The sequence below is a fragment of the Procambarus clarkii genome, chromosome 26 (assembly GCF_040958095.1).
Source record: "Procambarus clarkii isolate CNS0578487 chromosome 26, FALCON_Pclarkii_2.0, whole genome shotgun sequence".
Classification (NCBI taxonomy): domain Eukaryota; kingdom Metazoa; phylum Arthropoda; class Malacostraca; order Decapoda; family Cambaridae; genus Procambarus; species Procambarus clarkii.
The window spans coordinates 15550611-15570951 of record NC_091175.1 but is presented as its reverse complement, the minus strand read 5'-3'; the positions used below and the strand labels follow the sequence as shown (position 1 = coordinate 15570951).

Genomic DNA, 20341 nt, shown 5'->3' with positions numbered 1-20341 from the left:
CTATGGCGAGCCCGTAGTGGACTTACCTGGCAAAGGAGAGGGGCTGTGGTGAACAAACTGGAAAAAGCTCAGTAATAACAGGGAAACCTTTAACAACTCACCGGCTTCATGTCACTGTCGAGGCTGACTATGGGTGGAGAGCCCAAAGTAGACCAACAGTCTGGTTGAGCCAGACACAGCGCTCCCTACTCTTCAACTGTTCGACACACACTGACGAGCCGAGTTTGATGTAATAATAATTATAGTTCCTGATATTGGCAAACCTCTTGCTCACTTGTTAAATGGTGATGGGTTTGTTTAGCGATAATTGCTGTTCGTCAACCTGTCCACAGGGTAGGCTCGTTAATTCAGCGGCCATCCCCCCCCAAGACGTTAATTAATTATAACGTATTGTTTATTAATGTTTCTTCTCATATATAAATTATTATTACTATTCGTTAAATTCTATGTATAGTTAGGCGTAGGTTAGGTGTTTAGGTTCTGTTGGTCATTATTTGTAATGTTAGTACGTGAGGGAAACATTTACAACAACCTGTCCTCGGACCAAGTCCATTCCATCCAGCGGTCGACCCCAAAGACGCATTTCATCAATTTTAACATGCTGTTCATTCAGAACAGGAATGTTCTCAAATATAAATTACAATTGTTATATATTACCATACTGTGTATATTTAGGCATTGCATGGTTAGGTTAGGTGTTTACGCCCCCCACCACAGTTCGTCCGACCGCACACGTCACATTAAGCCCTTCACCACAGTTCGTCCGACCTCACACGTCACATTAGGCCCCTCACCACAGTTCGTCCGACCGCACACGTCACATTAGGCCCCTCACCACAGTTCGTCCGACCTCACACGTCACATTAGGCCCCTCACCAAAGTTCGTCCGACCTCACACGTCACATTAGGCCCCTCACCACAGTTCGTCCGACCCCACACGTCACATTAGGCCCCTCACCACAGTTCGTCCGACCGCACACGTCACATTAGGCCCCTCACCACAGTTCGTCCGACCTCACACGTCACATTAGGCCCCTCACCACAGTTCGTCCGACCCCACACGTCACATTAGGCCCCTCACCACAGTTCGTCCGACCTCACACGTCACATTAGGCCCCTCACCACAGTTCGTCCGACCCCACACGTCACATTAGGCCCCTCACCAAAGTTCGTCCGACCTCACACGTCACATTAGGCCCCTCACCAAAGTTCGTCCGACCTCACACGTCACATTAGGCCCCTCACCAAAGTTCGTCCGACCCCACACGTCACATTAGGCCCCTCACCACAGTTCGTCCGACCCCACACGTCACATTAGGCCCCTCACGACAGTTCGTCCGACCCCACACGTCACATTAGGCCCCTCACCACAGTTCGTCCGACCTCACACGTCACATTAGGCCCCTCACCTCAGTTCGTCCGACCCCACACGTCACATTAGGCCCCTCACCACAGTTTGTCAGACCCCACACGTCACATTAGGCCCCCACCACACTTCGTCCGACCCCACACGTCACATTAGGCCCCTCACCACAGTTCGTCCGACCTCACGCGTCACGCGAGACTACAACCTCTAATTTTCAAGTGGAGCTCTTACCCGACACCAGCACTTTCTATATGCTCTCTTACTATAATTAGAAAATCACACGCCTCGCCCCACTGTCATTATGGAGTTAGCATTGCTCAGCATCACACTAAATGAAATAATGATATAACACGCTTTATCTTCCACTGGAGGAACAAGAGCAATACAACACCTACTGGATAGATCCCAGCAACCCTCCTTTAGCATGCATTCATTTAATCTTTAAAACATACATTTTATTCATTGTAAGAGCTGTAGGTTTATGAACACGTTGACGAGTGCATGGTTATCTTGAGGTTATCTTGAGATGATTTCGGGGCTTTTAGTGTCCCCGCGGCCCGGTCCTCGACCAGGCCTCCACCCCCAGGAAGCAGCCCGTGACAGCTGACTAACACCCAGGTACCTATTTACTGCTAGGTAACAGGGGCATAGGGTGAAAGAAACTCTGCCCATTGTTTCTCGCCGGCGCCTGGGATTGAACCCAGGACCACAGGATCACAAGTCCCGCGTGCTGTCCGCTCGGCCGACCGGCTCCCCTATAGTTGATAATATTTGGAATTCATTAGTTTATAAAGTATTGCTAAGTTATAATATTTTCCCGTATATAAATTGACCTTTAAAAGTTTAACTGGCCAATTTGTTTTAGTTCCTAAATTTTGTAATTTATCCAAAAGCATTGTTGCTTCCTATACTACCGTATATTTCCCTAATGATCTTGTATAATAAAGTGACACTTTTGTATAACTGTGAAGGAGGAGAGACGTGCCACACACCTTGGAGCTTTTGCTTTAAGGAAAAGTAATTAACATAAAGCACCAAACCGAGAAAACTATGTAGTACTGCTTTCAGTACTACATAGTACTGCAGTACTGCTTTCAGTACTACACACACAAACTTTGCTAAACACACAAGACAAGTAACGCCAACGGCATCACACTCCCCAAGGGTTTTATCGAGGCGACGCAGAGACATTGGGAAAGCAAGACCTACGATCATCCTTAAAATCAGGGAGGTCATTCCCTTAAAATCATTCTAAGGAGGAATGATGAATGTAACGTAATTATCAAAAGAAGGCACCGAGCCGGGAAGGCTATGTAGCACCATGGAGGAATGGTGAGTGTATATGAAATATTATATTTTATTACCAATAACATTCTGGTGTTATATATCAGCAGTAGTTATGATTTACAACTACTGGAAGTTGTTGTCTTGTATCACTGACAACTTATACTAAACATAACTGAAAATATGTCTTGTTAAGGATTTTATTTGTCACTAATAAGTGCTCTGGATAGAATACTGTGAGGAGTTACTGGTAGACGCTCCTTGTGGAGTTACTGGTAGACACTCCTTGTGGAGTTACTGGTAGACGCTCCTTGTGGAGTTACTGGTAGACGCTCCTTGTGGAGTTACTGGTAGACGCTCCTTGTGGAGTTACTGGTAGACGCTCCTTGTGGAGTTACTGGTAGACGCTCCTTGTGGAGTTACTGGTAGACGCTCCTTGTGGAGTTACTGGTAGACGCTCCTTGTGGAGTTACTGGTAGACGCTCCTTGTGGAGTTACTGGTAGACGCTCCTTGTGGAGTTACTGGTAGACGCTCCTTGTGGAGTTACTGGTAGACGCTCCTTGTGGTGTTACTGGTAGACGCTCCTTGTGGTGTTACTGGTAGACGCTCCTTGTGGAGTTACTGGTAGACGCTCCTTGTGGAGTTACTGGTAGACGCTCCTTGTGGTGTTACTGGTAGACGCTCCTTGTGGAGTTACTGGTAGACGCTCCTTGTGGTGTTACTGGTAGACGCTCCTTGTGGAGTTACTGGTAGACGCTCCTTGTGGAGTTACTGGTAGACGCTCCTTGTGGTGTTACTGGTAGACGCTCCTTGTGGAGTTACTGGTAGACGCTCCTTGTGGAGTTACTGGTAGACGCTCCTTGTGGAGTTACTGGTAGACGCTCCTTGTGGTGTTACTGGTAGACGCTCCTTGTGGTGTTACTGGTAGACGCTCCCTGTGGTGTTACTGGTAGACGCTCCCTGTGGTGTTACTGGTAGACGCTCCCTGTGGTGTTACTAGTAGACGCTCCTTGTGGAGTTACTGGTAGACGCTCCGTGTGGAGTTACTGGTAGACGCTCCTTGTGGTGTTACTGGTAGACGCTCCTTGTGGAGTTACTGGTAGACGCTCCCTGTGGTGTTACTGGTAGACGCTCCTTGTGGTGTTACTGGTAGACGCTCCCTGTGGTGTTACTGGTAGACACTCCTTGTGGTGTTACTGGTAGACACTCCTTGTGGTGTTACTGGTAGACACTCCTTGTGGTGTTACTGGTAGACGCTCCTTGTGGTGTTACTGGTAGACACTCCTTGTGGTGTTACTGGTAGACGCTCCTTGTGGTGTTACTGGTAGACGCTCCTTGTGGTGTTACTGGTAGACGCTCCTTGTGGTGTTACTGGTAGACGCTCCCTGTGGTGTTACTGGTAGACGCTCCTTGTGGTGTTACTGGTAGACGCTCCTTGTGGTGTTACTGGTAGACGCTCCCTGTGGTGTTACTGGTAGACGCTCCTTGTGGTGTTACTGGTAGACGCTCCTTGTGGTGTTACTGGTAGACGCTCCTTGTGGTGTTACTGGTAGACGCTCCCTGTGGTGTTACTGGTAGACGCTCCTTGTGGTGTTACTGGTAGACGCTCCTTGTGGTGTTACTGGTAGACGCTCCTTGTGGTGTTACTGGTAGACGCTCCTTGTGGTGTTACTGGTAGACGCTCCTTGTGGTGTTACTGGTAGACACTCCTTGTGTTGTTACTGGTAGACGCTCCTTGTGGTGTTACTGGTAGACGCTCCTTGTGGTGTTACTGGTAGACGCTCCTTGTGGTGTTACTGGTAGACACTCCCTGTGGTGTTACTGGTGGACGCTCCTTGTGGTGTTACTGACAGGTGCGCTCTGTGGTGTCAATGATCATAGTGCCTGTCTCTGTAAAGTTACAGGTCACAGTGAAAATAGTCTGGTCAAGGAAGGATATAGTGACAGCCTCTCCCTGAACACCACTGACGACAACCGTGAGTGACGAGGGAGATTCTGTGATTTCCGACAACCTCTCAGGCGAAACAGGCGCCCACTTCTCCCTCTCACCCAAGATGAAGATTTCTCCTGTATTGATCTGGAAGGCCGGTGACGTGTAGATGAGACAGAAATTAAGGAAGCCCCCACAGGCAGGAAGATCAATGGTCTGGCCAGAAGATACGTCGTGCGTGTACGTCGAGTTCTCGGGATAATTACTGAACAAGAAGGTTTTTGTGGTGAAGGCATTTTCTAAGTTCAGCTCTGAAGGAGTCATTTGCAGTGCTTTATCGACCTCTGCCAGGAAAATTATGCCGAAGTTATAATTTCCTATGGTGCTGTAGCCCGTCCATACTTCTCTATAGTCAGACGAGAAGAAGTAACCGTCAACGACCGTCAGGGGTTTTGTCGGCTGCAACAAACGTCCCTCGGCATTGCAAGATTTCATAATAAGTTGAACATTAAGGTTCTGGGCCTTGTCGCCAACGCCTACAGGTCCGCCACTCAGCGTCGATACTGCTCCCTGCAGATACGAGTTGAGTTCCACGGCCTCAAGACACTTGTTGTTACAGAAGTCTTTCTCCAAGTGGTCCTCCGTCACGTAACACCACGGCGCAGCGTCGTTGTTGGGGTTGCGACACACAGCACCGTGGATATTGTGTTCACCGGCCCAGTCAACGCACACCTGGCCACTCTGGGTCACGTTCTGGTCACCCTGGTATAAGATGCCGTTGAAGGTGTAGCAGTCCAGCTCACACTTGGGCACGTCACAGTACTCCCACTCCCACTCCTCCTCCGGCACATCTAAGGAAAATACAGATCAGGATTATCAGACCACTCGCCTGTCACTTCTAGCAAAGCTTAGCATTTTAAAAGCACCGTATCACCTTCTGTGGTTGATTGTTCAATAAACCCTTGAACTATATGTTTAACACATCTCTTACCCTGTCCATGGAGGACAGAAGAAAATGTATATATGCTGGTTAGCATTGTAAATGTGTGGCCACGTCTGTGGTAGAAAATAATAATAATAATAATAATAATAATAATAATAATAATAATAATAATAATAATAATAATAATAAAACTTCTAGCAAAACTTGAATACAGGAAGTACATTGTTGGAGCGTTTCAGTGATGGAAAATGAAAGTTAAATAAACCCACAATGAAGAAAAACATTATTGAAAACTTATTAAATATGGCAGGTGCCCGTACATGGCTGGTAAATATATGCTATGCTCAATGTCTCAATTACCGACATTGAAGATCACCAGTGTAACAATCCACTAATCATTTTATTAAGTAAGCAAAAACCACTTCACATATTATCAACGACGTAATTAATATTAGCTTTTCTAAACGATTCTGTGTCTGCCCGCTAACAAATTAGCTGGCCAGCCAATCACCTAGTTAACCAGCCAGCATACCAGCCAGCCAGCCAATTAGTCAGTCAGCCAGCCAACCAATTTAGCCATTCAGACATCCAGCCAATTAGCCAGCCAGCCAATTTAGCCTGCCAGCCAGCAGAAACACGACCTAAGCTCACCAAATGAAGCTTTAGTGAAGCAGAAGGCGCCTTCCTTGATGTTATCTGGGTTCCTACACAGGTTCTCGAACAAGGTACTGGTGTAGTAGAGGTCGTCCCACCCGAAGTCTTTCCAGGGTACACATGGCTTTCCAGACGCTATAAATAGTAAGCAAGTCATGTTAAACTCTCCAGAAACCTATTTTTATATTTTTTTTAGCAAATAAATTTGTATATTTGCTAAGGCAGTAGTATCTAGTAATGAAAAGAGAGATGCTAAAACTAAGCAATACGAATTATGTGAACCGTAGACAGTTATTTTTGTAAATTTAGGTAATCCGTACAAAGTTAACCGGAAAATCTAAAACCCAAACGCCACAGCCTAACATTCTATCCTAAATTTGAGTGTCCATATTAGTATTTGTAACTGCATATGAATTATCTCCTGTCCTGCATGGCAGTGTACAATGTAAATTTGTATTTTAAAATAAATTAAAACATTTAGAATTTAAAACGTTTTAAAATTTATAAATTCAAACAGATGCAAGTGTGATGTAGTTGGTTGATTGGTTTGCAAATTTGTGATTCTCTTAAAACCAAGGTGTTTTTCACCCGCCTTGTCCTCACTGTTTGTTAAACCGTATAATTCATAATTCTTTGTGTCGGGGGACAGGAAGCCAGAGTGTATTCATACACGTTTTAACTTTTATCAAGGTCATCCCCCCCCTCCCCCCCCAAGGCCGAATTACTGACCCCGCCCAGGATGCAGCCCCACAACAAGCTGACACGTCGGTACACAGTAGGTAACTCCCGAGTACCTACTCACTGCTAGGTGAACAGAGGCATTAGGTGAAAGGCAATGTGCCCAACCATTTCTGTTCCGCCCGGGGTTCGAACTCTGAATTCTCGATTGTGCGTCGAGAACGAACCCGACTGTGCTACCAGGCCTTCACACACACACACACACACACACACAAACACACACACACACACACACACACACACACACACACACACACACACACACACACACACACACACACACATATATATATATATATATATATATATATATATATATATATATATATATATATATAATATATATATATATATATTATATGTATTAGCAATGTATTAGCTTAGCTTAGGCTGTATCGGGCGCTGCTGTATCGGGTTTGGATTAGATTAGGTAAGGAACAAAATCCGTGGTCGAATCTTCTTGTGTACGAAGTTACTTGTATCTGACGTACCAGTGATGTTAATGTTTCCGTTATAATTATATATGTTCGTCAGCGGATCATCGTTCGTCACGACTTCACAGTCATTGTAGATGGCGTCGACATTTTCCTGCGAACTCCAAAAGACGTCTTTGAAGGGACGAAGACCCAGAGCGTATGGCAGCAACGACGACGCCCCGATGCGCCATTGGCCCTGTTGATAAAAACACTTGAACATATTTACGGGAAGTTCAGATCGATGAGATTCGTCGGAAGTAGGAACCACAAGGACCAAGCCCTCGTCCATGTAGCACCACCAGATTTGGCGAAAACTTTGACCTCGTCTTAATGAATCTGCTGCATGTCCATACAAGCTTAATTCAAATAAATGTAAACACCTAATTCGTCGCTGACGGACAGCCCAATTAGGTTTCTTATTGTGCTGAGACCTATGTAATGTTCAAATGATTACTGATTACTTTCACATTATGTAAGACTCTAGCTGAGGCTAGCATAAAGAACAACAAGGCTTCATATCTAAACCTACTGCACTAGGAGCCAAGAATTTTAGTTTCAACTTGGACAGTGGTACAACTCTCGTAACTTCCAAGTAGAGTCAAGTCATGGTGGCTATTTCCAGTTGCTGTTCGGTTTACGGAACTTCGATACATCTACAAAGACTCAAGACAGACGACCACCTACCGGAGTGTAGAGGTAGTCGCCGCTGACTCTGATCTGGGTGACGGCAGGGAGGCTGACGGAGTGGAGGACGTGGCGGGTAAGTGACATACAATACTGTATGTTGAGGCCGCGTTCCTCCGCTGCCTTCCCCATGTTGTCCAGCCAACTGCTCCCCAACGTCACGTTAGTGTGTAGGGCGCTTTTGGAAAGAAGGGAACAAGATAAATGATGTGGTAAGATGTAAATGAAAGGGGTGATTGTTGATAGGTTTGTTGGAATTAGGCTTGAGAGTATTAGTGAGCAAGATGATCGCTGTTTGAGTAGGCGTTCAAAGTTAAAGGAGAAAAGTGTGATGAAATTTCCATGTGCCAGTTTCCGTCAACTGGAAATTTCCAGTTGATTAGTAAGTAAACCATCAAAGGATTTATGTATCAGCAAGAACAAGTGAAATATGTTACACTCAAGTTGGACAAAGGTGTCGTACCTACCTGGCGTGCATGTGTTGTACATTCACTAACCTGGTGAACATGTACTGTCTGTCCAGCCAGTCCTGTTCGTATGTGGCCAGACCCCAGGTGAGAGCCTCGTCCAGCAGGTCGTCCCAGAAGCTCTTGTCCAGCGGTAGCGACTTCCCGGTCTCTTCATCCACCGTGAAAGGGTACTGACCTGGGTAGGGAAGAGGTTGATTTGTGAAGATGAGTGAGAGGATGGAGGGATAAACAAAAGTAAAGGGTAGGTGCATAGTGTTGAAGATACTCCAGCAAAATCAGAGCCTTACGGCAATGTTTTGCAACGTTGTATTTTGGCTGTGCAACGTTTTTAGCGTTGCTGCAATGATCTCGCAACTGCAATTTTATGTTGTACCATCTCACAATCTTCTGAAAACGTCGCGGGATTTTACATAAATGCTTTATGTTTGCAGGAAGGCAAGCTCGCCAGGAAAGTCCTCCCTGCGAGTTATATATAGCAGTGAGGTAAGAAGCTGGCCACTGAAACAGCCGCTGATCTACACAACGCTTCATCAAGCTACATATTGTAGATATTGGGCCAAATGGACTTGGCTTACTGTGGGTTGGTGAGAAATGAGGACCGGCTCCGAGTCAACAAATTATAACTGTGTATAATGTTCTTTCATTTGATTTGTTAGTATGGAAGTTTATATGATGACACCATTAGATACATGAAGAGTGAGCAGAGTGGACTTCGTCAAAATCTACTTATTTACTTCGAATTATTTGTTTATTAAGAGACTAAGACAGGCGCTAAAATAATATACAACTCGTGACAACTCGAATTGTTAATTACAGAAAATAAAATTACAGTAATTACTACAACTGTATACTACTGATACAATAATGAAATCATACACTGGGGTCGAACCCGCATCCATGACCTCCAGCACACACACTACCGACTGGACCGTGATAAGCTAAAATTACCTGAACTAGAAGTCTCACTCAAGATATCACTTTCCTGTGACTTCAATATGATATACAGTACAGTTTGGGAAAACAAAATTGAAGAAACATTATTATTAAGATTTTTAAGATAAAATTTTGATTGAAAGTAATTTACTTTCCTTGTATCTATCCTTCTTAGCTGTTGACCCCGACACCTACCTCCATTCTGTTGAGCGTAGACAGTGTCACTACTGAAGTACCGATTGTGGGCGACGATGGGCCAACCTGTCGTCTGGTGCAGGCCAGCGATGCCACCCGGCAACAAGAGTGGGATCTCCGTCCAGTTCTTGACGCCGAAGCCGACGCCCTTGTAGTACCACCAGGAGTCCAGCTGCAGGCGCCTGTAGGATCCAGGGTTAGTAATGTACGCTGGGGCCAGGTGACGGAGAAGGTACCTGCACAACTTAGTAAAAGATAACAAGAGATTGCTTGCTCGGACTACCGAACCGCAGTGAAGCTATCTGCGGGCAGGGAGTGAATAATGATTATCATGAAATACCCATGTTTCCAGACATTTTTTATCTTGCCAGAGTTAAACTATATATAACATGATTCGTTATGCAAGTTCACCTGAATGGAATATTGTTATCGAGCGAGTAGTTGTAGACATGGGTGAGGGCGTCGCGGAAGTTGATGTATGGAAGAGGGTTGTAGTAGTGGTAGGCGCCGTTGTCAGTGTAGTAGGTGAGGAAGTCTGCCGAGGTGTCCTGCATCTTGGCAGCCCCATGATAGCGCTTCAAGGCGTCCCCCCACGCTGGAACAGCAGACGTTAAGGGACACTTACAGTATGCAGATCAGTACCGTGTCCTCACAACCTCAACACTCCACACTTACAAAGCCACATCACTCACTCAGCATTATCATTACAGCCAACTAAGACAACAGTACAACCTGTCGTATGCTGACCAATGACAATATTTTCTGCGTAGTGGGGCCAGTTAGCAGTATTGGTACAGTATTATCCTTACAGGTCAAAATCCCAGTTAAAAACGAAAGCAATCAAGATATATAGAGTGATTAGGCTTCCATTAGACTATCAGACTTTAATCTATTCACATAAAATGTGAATCATAATACAACTAAAACCATAGGTAACTGCTGTTGATATAAACTAACTTAATGTTAATATGTAATATTTCTATTAGGCTACCCACCCATGATGTTCTTGGTGATGCCCTCCACGCCCGGGTAGATGATCACTTCAGACGAGAATCCTGCTGGGATGTGCTCGGCCAGGCCCTGCACTCCCCAATCTAGAGTCCAGTGGTCTCGGTCGAGCCATACATTAGTGGCCATGGGCTGGGTGAGGGCGGATACCACCACGCTGGCTACAGCCTCGTCCTCGCCCTGAAACAGCACCACCACCCCTCCATCTTCGCCATCCCGGAACCAGTCCACGTCAGTAAACATGCTGGTGGGGGCGATACATCATTTTTTCTGAACTACTCTGCTTGTTTTCGGTAAATTGTTTATTGTTTGTGATGTGTCTATATATGTATGAACACGTTGTACTGAACGGGGTGAGAATAGCTTTAGCTACCTCATCCCTTAGTGCGTATTTTACCTCAATAAACTTATTTCAATTTCAATTTCACTCTGCTTGTTTAGCTTCTCTCCGATAGCGTAAACACAACGCTGCAAATTACAGTTAATGTCACACCTCAATAATGACTTTAAATAACAGTTTAAATTAAACCAGAGATAGTTTAATTAAATAAGTTCCATCCCAAGTGAAGAACCTAAACCTAAGATTACTACTACAATCATTGATTTCACCTTTTCATTCTTAATTTAATAACATGTCTACAAGAACGACGAACGAATATATATATATATATATATATATATATATATATATATATATATATATATATATATATATATGGTATTAGTCTCAAGATATATATATATATATATATATATATATATATATATATATGGTATTAGTCTCAAGATATATATATATATATATATATATATATATATATATATATATATATCTCAAGATATATATATATATATATATATATATATATATATATATATATTGAGGTTATCTTGAGATGATTTCGGGGCTTTAGTGTCCCCGCGGCCCGGTCCTCGACCAGGCCTCCACCCCCAGGAAGCAGCCCGTGACAGCTGACTAACACCCAGGTACCTATTTTACTGCTAGGTAACAGGGGCATAGGGTGAAAGAAACTCTGCCCATTGTTTCTCGCCGGCGCCTGGGATCGAACCCAGGACCACAGGATCACAAGTCCAGCGTGCTGTCCGCTCGGCTCCCTATATCTATATATATTATATATATATATATATATATATATATATATATATATATATATATATATATATATATATGTCGTACCTAATAGCCAGAACGCACATTTTGGCCTACTATGCAAGGCCCGATTTGCCTAATAAGCCAAGTTTTCCTGAATTAATATATTTTCTCTAATTTTTTTCTTTTGAAATGATAAAGCTACCCATTTCATTATGTATGAGGTCAATTTTGTTTTATTTGAGTTAAAATTAACGTAGATATATGACCGAACATAACCAACCCTACCTAACCTAACCTAACCTATCTTTATAGGTTAGGTTAGGTTAGGTAGCCGAAAAAGTTAGGTTAGGTTAGGTTAGGTAGGTAAGGTAGTCGAAAAACAATTAATTCATGAAAACTTGGCTTATTAGGCAAATCGGGCCTTGCATTGTAGGCTGAGAAGTGCGTTCTGGCTACTAGGTACGACATATATATATATATATTATATATATATATATATATATATATATATATATATACATATATATATATATATATATATATATATATATATATATATATATATATATATATATATATATATATATATATATATAAAATATTACGGGTACCCGGCACTGCCCGGGTCTGAGTCTCCCATCTATATATCCATCCGTTTGTATTTTTCTATCCAAAGTTGGAGTCCAAAAAAGTTGTATGGTTTCCACCTCTGAACAGACAAACACATTCTTTCATAGTATAAATATGTATATGTCGTACCTAATAACTTGAACGCACTACTTGGCCTAGTACGTAAGGCCCGATTTGCCTAACAGAGTGATTTTTAAATATTTATTTTTAAATTGGTTTATTTTAATTAATATTATATTAATTAATATAATATATTATATTAAGATATTAATATATATATATTATAAATATATATAATATTATATTATATTAAGAACATGAATTACTGACTTAGTTATGTTGTTAGGATAGCTTAGGTAGGTTAGGTGTGATCAAATTTCTATGTTAAAACTAACTCAAATTTTAAAAAAGTAAGTCATATATTGTAATGGAATGCTTTATCATTCCATAATAAAAAAAAATTATAAAAATATATAATTTCAGGAAAATTCTGCTTGTTAGGCAACTTGGCCTATTAGGTACGTATATATACAAATACATACACACACACACACATATATATATATATATATATATATATATATATATATATATATATATATATATATATATATATATATATATATATATGTCGTACCTAATAGCCAGAACGCACTTTTTGGCCTACTATGCAAGGCCCGATTTGCCTAATAAGCCAAGTTTTCCTGAATTATTATTTTTTCTCTAATTTTTTTCTTTTGAAATGATAAAGCTACCCATTTCATTATGTATGAGGTCAACTTTTTTTATTGGAGATAAAATTAACGTAGATATATGACCGAACCTAACCAACCCTACCTAACCTAACCTAACCTATCTTTATAGGTTAGGTTAGGTTAGGTAGCCGAAAAAGTTAGGTTAGGTTAGGTTAGGTAGGTTAGGTAGCCGAAAAACAATTAATTCATGAAAACTTGGCTTATTAGGCAAATCGGGCCTTGCATAGTAGGCTGAGAAGTGCGTTCTGGCTATTAGGTACGACATATATATATATACATACACTTGAAACAATCCAGCCACCCGGCGACTTGTATATACTCTAACAACGTGTCAGTTTTGTATAACTTTGCCCTAAGGTAAACCCAAGGCAAAATATTTGGTACAACGTATCAAATATGGATACGCCAGTATCCAAAGGTATCAGTTTGTTTATTGGGCAGCGTCACTCATCCTGTGAGTAAACATACAATCACAGCAGTATGTACAACACTCCCCAATAGGAAGAAAACCCACTGGGTTGTTCATCCTGTCACTTGTACCCAGACGCAACTGGGACCTACTTAACTGTCTCAAGTGAACAGATAATCACATAAGATAAACACTTACAAACATAAAAAACCTGTGTTATCTTGAGTGGAAAATTAGGAAAGCTTTTAAGAAGAGTATCGATATTTGTCAGAGTTTCCCAAAGTTAAAAATGTTTTGTGGGATTTAGAATACTACACATATTGCTAATGTTTCTTAGGTAACAGTTTCATAAGTAGTGGTCAAGGCGGTGTCCATCTCTAGTACCTCAGATGCTGCAATTCTGCTAAACAGCGTTCCATTAATATACTACTGTTCCCTATTTTTCAAACGAGCATTTACTCCGATCTTATCTGAGGCTATAACCAATTTGAGCTAATTGTTTCGTTGTTCTAGTTTGTGTTCACATATTTACCACCATATTATTTTTTCTCTTGTTATATCCTCCTATCATTTATACTTCCATCATAAGAGAGTATAATTTAACTTTTGCTCTCTCTTTCATAATAATCGTTTGGTTCTTTGTTTAACCCGAACAAAGAATTTCATGGAATTTATGGACATCAGCGTCCATAAATCTTCAAAATAAGGATAAACATTTGACTAATTAGCGAAGGCGGGGACGCGGTCAAGACCCGAGGTCACCAATAGGATGGAACCGCGGCCACCTGAAGCTCGGCCACGACCTCACATACCGTCTGGCTGGCGCCTGACCTCGCCCAAACTCCCGCCCATCATCCTCAGGTCACTATTGTTTCCCCTGTCTCTCCGTCAGCTGGCCGGCGCCTGTGGGGAGGACTCCCAGGCCAGGCGAGGCACGCGGCTGTGTCTGGGGTACTCTTGAGGGGTTGGGGGTAGAGCAAATCGTTGTGGGGGGGGAGGGGGAGTGAGGGGAGGGGAGGGGAGGGGAGGGGAGGGGAGAGAGAGAGAGAGAGAGAGAGAGAGAGAGAGAGAGAGAGAGAGAGAGAGAGAGAGAGAGAGAGAGAGAGAGAGAGAGAGAGAGAGAGAGAGAGAGAGAGAGAGATTGAGATTGAGATTTTCAACAAAATCATTTTATGTATCATAACAAGCGAGAAGTGTTTATACATTCGTGTAGCTTACTATTCATTGTCAGCTCTGCTAGAGATTAGAGTTTATGAAGGTTAGAAATAATCGAAGGTTTTGACATTAATGATAATCTGAAACTTCCAGTAATTATCTAGTCCCTTTTCTCTCAGTTGGTTGTAATCCATTCCACTACACCTTTGTTTTGATTTGCTTCACCCAATACCTATACCTGGTAACTGTGGTATCCTGGAGTACCTACCTAGGCCAGTATTCATCAAGCACTTAAATGTCTACTTATGAAACCAGTAGATCTTTCCCCAATTATGGCGGCTTAAATTGCATTTATTAAACAATTTATTAGCTCCGAAACTGTACGAAGTTTTGTCCGTAACAATTCTCGACTTTGTGTTGAGAACAACATCGTAGTGTTTCCAAGCTCTAAAAAGATGTACAGGTTTCTTAAGTGAACACTTAATGAGATGAAATGGGGGGGGGGGGTGGAAATAGCCTAAGCTACTCTATCCCTTTGAGATATATTTTTTCTTGTCTCAATAAACATACTTGAACTTGAGATGAAATGTCAGCTTTGTGGAGAAATGCCCGACAGACTACTGTAACATTATCTAACACAGTGCACAGTTACAAACCAAATAAAATTTCAACTGAGATTTAACAAAGCAGAAGTTGTTAAACACATGGGACATAATCTTAATGCAGCCAACATGCGTCATAAATGCTCGTACAACACCCAGGTAAAACAGAAACGAGGAACACTTAGCGGGCTAGCCAGAGGCTTAGGGCCCGCTCAGGAATATCCCTGAAAAAGATAAAAAGTATCTATCCACTTACCTGCCGTGGGAGTAGAGCGTCCAGCCGGCCATAAACCCTCCAGGGGTGATGTACCGGAGGTCTGGGGCATCAGAGGAACTGGGGAGGACCAAGCTGGGGTAGCAGGCACTAACCAGGTCTTTGTTGCCCGTACTCGTTCCTGACAGAGAGGGTGTGTAAGTGCGGCATCGGAGGAGGTTTTCTCCTATTACTCTCCAACCATCATCATAACCCGAACCTGCCCTCTCACCTTCATGGTAGCTTGACAACCCCTAAAGTCACATTAATAATCCTCTCCCGATTGATTGATTGATGAAGATTAAGCCACCCAAAAGGTGGCACGGGCATGAATAGCCCGTAAGTGGTGGCCCTTTTGAGCCATTACCAGTATCAAGAGCTGATACTGGAGATCTGTGGAGGTGCGACTGCACCCTGCGCGACGGGAGATGTCTCCCGTGAATCCTCTCCCAACACTCACCGTATTATAACCTTCAGTTCCTTGGTAGACGCCTCAACTATGACTATATGTACTTTGTTGCAAGTTAATATTGCACACACACAATTAATACCCCTTAAATATTTTGTATGTCTGGATCATGGCCCCAGTATTTCTTCAGTGCATGATATAACCGTATGGGATGGAATTGATGAAGCTATAACTGAATAAGCAACTTTCATAATTCAGCAATAAAATTTATCTTAAATGCATTAAATAATTTATGGTTCAAAAGGCAGAACTGAGCAGCTTACGCTCGACTCTTCCAGCATATCTAGCCCCTTAGGAGACTTGAGCAAGTACGAACGCTAACCATTTTAGGTTATCAATAGTAGACAAAACTGCGCAGTGAAATAGTGAGAAGATATACATAGAAGTTAGATGAATACAGGAATGCCAGGAAGTAAGTAATTATAAAAAAAGGAACCAAGCCCGGAAGACTATGTAGCACGGAATACAAGTTAGAATTTCTTTACCTCAAGAACTGTAAAGGGAATGAATTGGGAAATAGCAACATGCTTTTTCATGAACATCAATATTTCACTGCTGGAATATGCACGAGAGCTTTGCCATAAGACTGATCCTGGAGGTAATTCTTCGCCCCCCTCCCTACAGGAAGTGAGGAGCATCACGGCAGATGTCATCGCCACACAAAATGCTCAAATTGAAATTGAAATTGAAATAAGTTTATTGAGGTAAAATAAACACAGAGGGATGAGGTAGCTCAAGCTATTCTTACCCCGTTCAGTACAACGTGTTCATACGTATATAGACACATCACAAACAATAAACATATTGCCGAACATTCTGAGAGATAAACATATACAATTCCTCCTTTAAATTCTCAAATGAACAGAGGGAACGGGTGGTACATGATCATGGAGACACTGCAGGCGGAAACTAAATACCCGAATGAACGACAGAAACATTACAAACGAATTTGACTAAAATGGTAATCTAAAGGAATGCATTAAAGGCTTTGGAACTTCTTCACTAGTTGGATGAAGAATGAGAGTCGGGAAGGGGGGGGGGGGGGGTAGAAATAGCCTAAGCTACTTTATCCCTTTGAGATGTATTTTGTTGTCTCAATAAACGTACTTGAACTTGAGAGTTGGGGACCAGAGTGTTGAAGCTTAGCTACTTAGTGTGTACGAAAAGTATTCCCTTAAACCCCCCCCCCCTCCTCACAAGACCCACCTTGCAGTCCATCAGGGAACTCTTGCTTGAAGACCAGGACACCAGTGATGTAGGACCTGCTGGAGTGGACGACGATGGCGCCCTGGGAGGTGTTGTAATACTTCCTCAACTCAACGTATTCTCCCAGATTGTCTTCTCCAGATGTTTCATCCGTATGGAACGAAAACAGACACCTGCAGGGGGTGGAGAGGGAACAACCTGTCTAGTTAACACAGTAATTTTTTTACGCGATCGACCCCACCGTAACATATGCGACGGTTTATAGAAATTAAATCCACACCTCATGGGCCTAATCATTGTCGGCTTATTGTCAGTGTTTATAGGTGCTAATTAAGACTTTGACCCATATAAGGCAGACTGGAGGGCAGTTTATTGACTACCAATATTTTAGGTACGAAATTTCTCACTGACTATTATTGTATTTAATTCTCGAAAATAAGGCACTGTGAAAGGAGAGGAGGGAGGGGGGGGGGGGGTGTAAGGTGAGGATGAATGCAATTTAAGCAAGCAATTTGAAAGCAAGTGTAATGAAAACAAGTTTGGTGGGTATTAGGTTGTATCTAAAGGAGAATGGATGAGAATAAATGTATTATCAATACACTCAAGCACCGAAACCCCTACCGAGGGAATGTGAGTAAAAAACAAAACAAATACTGCCTTAAGAAGTGTAGGTGGGCACTAAACACATGGCCAGGATAGGCTAGCGGCGCTGCTGCGGTATACCCACAATGTGGTATACTGTAGCATACCACATGTAATGAGCATACTACATACCACAATTGGGATCTGAAACTTGTACCGGCGTGAATATTTAAGTCAGTGACGTCTCATGCGTCGTTCTCGCCACGTGTATATAAATCACAACCTTTTATCTCATATTTTCGTTAGGTTAAGGTAGGATAGATTAAGTTAGGTTTGTTTAAAAAAGAAATGCGGTGACGCTGTAAGCATACATATTTTCTCAGGTCTTTGACCTATATATATATATGTACATGTATGTATGAGTATGTGTACATGTATATATAACATTAATAATTGTGTAAACAGCGTCAAAAAATTGTTATTTGCCTAGCTAAACGAACTAGAGGGTTCTGTTCCTGAACCGATTATGTGCCTCTGTAACCCTTTACACCACCGCCCAGGGGATGGGTATGGGGTGCATAACAAAGAAATTGAATTTGACCGTACTCAACTTACCCGGTATCTGTCCCACAGCGCTGGCCCTGCTCGTAGACGTATGGCTCACCCAACTCCAGCTGCAACAGCACCCTTGGCTCTTCACCAGATCCTGCACACACTCCAGCTTTTCCTGATGGCACACAATACTCACGTGTTTATAAGTAAGATCATAAGGACATAAGATTTAAGGAAACTATAGAATGCCTATTCGTCCACACGTGGTAGTGCCTATGCATATCCACTCAAACTTGAAACATGAGTTTCATATCTTGAAACATAGGCTTGAAACAATGAAGGACCCCCACGTCCAACCCGTCCTCAACTCAAGTCCATTCCATTCAGTGGTCGACCCCACAGACGCATTCATAATTTTTTACATGCTGTTCATTTAAAACGGGATTTTCTTAAATATAAATTAATAGTATAATATATTAGCATATATTATCTATTAAGGTTCATAAATCATAAGATTTGAGGAACCTCAAATCTAACAGGAGTAAGACATTGTTGAATAATAACACCAGTAGTTTTATTGATGACGCTTCTAGAAATAAATGCCAGTATCCTATATGCCTTATTTCGATCATTTATACAATGATTTTTGTATTGTAAATTCATACTATGAACCCCAAATCTTTATCGCAGTTAGACCTCGCATTTCAATACCATTCAACTGATATCCTATAGCTATTATCATTACCTAGCCTCGGAACCTTACATTTGTTTGCATTAATCTGCACCTGCATTAAATATCAAACTTAACCACAGCTAGCCAACAGTTACATTCAAGCAGATTCAATAATATTTCTATTAAATGCATTTACAATTGAAGAAGATCTCTCCTAATCAATTTGGTGAGAATTTTGAGAAATTAATAAACAAAGCGTTAGATAATATTTGGCTGTTCTTAAAGAATATTTATGATGCAAAATTAGGAATTTCAAATCTCTGAACGTTTGACCTACAGTATATAGAATATATTACAACCTTTACAGGGTATATTTTAATTAAAGACACAGTTATCACTACGAGGGCTCTTATAATTTACAAAATAAGGCTAGGGGATCTATTTACCCGAATGTAAGGCGATTGTATATTATATGATGATCAACAGGTTAACCGAAACATAATTCTGGAAGATAATAACTATACTATAGTAATGGAAGATAATAACTATACAGATAATAATTCTCCAAAGGATACCTGATCAACCAGGCTGTGATTCATACGTCAGGCTGCAAGCAGCTGCGTTCAACAGCCTGGTTGACCAGTCCAACAACCAAGAGACTTGGTCGAGGACCGGGCCGCGAGGACATTAATCCCCGAAACCATCTCAAGGTAACCTCAAGGATAAGGTACTTACCAAGGTTCAGTAGGTAGCAGAAGGCAACAATAACCGTCCCTAGGCAGTGCCAGCCCTCCATGTTGGTGTGTGATGGTGGCACTGGCAGCGGCAAGTGTCAGTGCCGAGCCTCGTATGTGGGACTCTACACATGGTGACCGCAACACAGCTGAATACTGTGTAACAACTCCCAGACAATTTTCCCACATGTTCCTTATCTCCAGTGTAGTAAATCATTAGCATCTGACTTGGTCTCAAAATCTTGCATTTTCAGTTTTCGACAGGGAGACCCTTTTCCCCATTGACGATGTGTCAATGGGGAAAAGATCTGCAGATTTGGCAAATTTGCAAATTATAACAAATTACGTTGTTTATCACAAATATCCCGAGCTACGCCGTGACTTGTCGACTGCTTCAAATTCAGTATATTAGTCAGAGAAAATATACAACAAATTACTAACCACCACATCGTGTCGAGTTTTAGGTCATGTAAGATGGTAGATTCTAATAAAAATATAGTTAGCCATCATGAAGTAACCCCTCAT

General features: G+C 42.1%; 1 protein-coding gene across 1 annotated transcript; it reads right to left on the bottom strand.

Moving 5' to 3' along the window:
* Positions 1–2709: 2709 nt before the first annotated feature.
* On the bottom strand, positions 2710–19974 carry LOC123756815 (uncharacterized). Its single transcript, XM_045740186.2, has 12 exons — positions 19818–19974; positions 18473–18584; positions 17276–17448; positions 15604–15742; positions 10670–10926; positions 10086–10269; positions 9675–9856; positions 8574–8721; positions 8077–8254; positions 7408–7588; positions 6176–6313; positions 2710–5432 (listed from the first exon to the last, which is right to left on the bottom strand). The coding sequence occupies exons 1-12, from the start codon at positions 19876–19878 to the stop codon at positions 4495–4497; spliced, it is 2691 nt and encodes an 896-aa protein (XP_045596142.1). The 5' UTR covers positions 19879–19974; the 3' UTR covers positions 2710–4494.
* Positions 19975–20341: the final 367 nt, after the last annotated feature.

Bases quoted from the DNA above. Each gene is read 5' to 3' on its own strand.
- LOC123756815 (XM_045740186.2), bottom strand. From the start codon at position 19,878: ATGGAGGGCTGGCACTGCCTAGGGACGGTTATTGTTGCCTTCTGCTAC. The intron at 8,255-8,573 runs GTTAGTGAATGT...TCTTTCCAAAAG, and splicing joins AGACAGTACATGTTCACCAG to CGCCCTACACACTAACGTGA. The intron at 5,433-6,175 runs GTGAGCTTAGGT...TATTTTCCTTAG, and splicing joins CTTCACTAAAGCTTCATTTG to ATGTGCCGGAGGAGGAGTGG.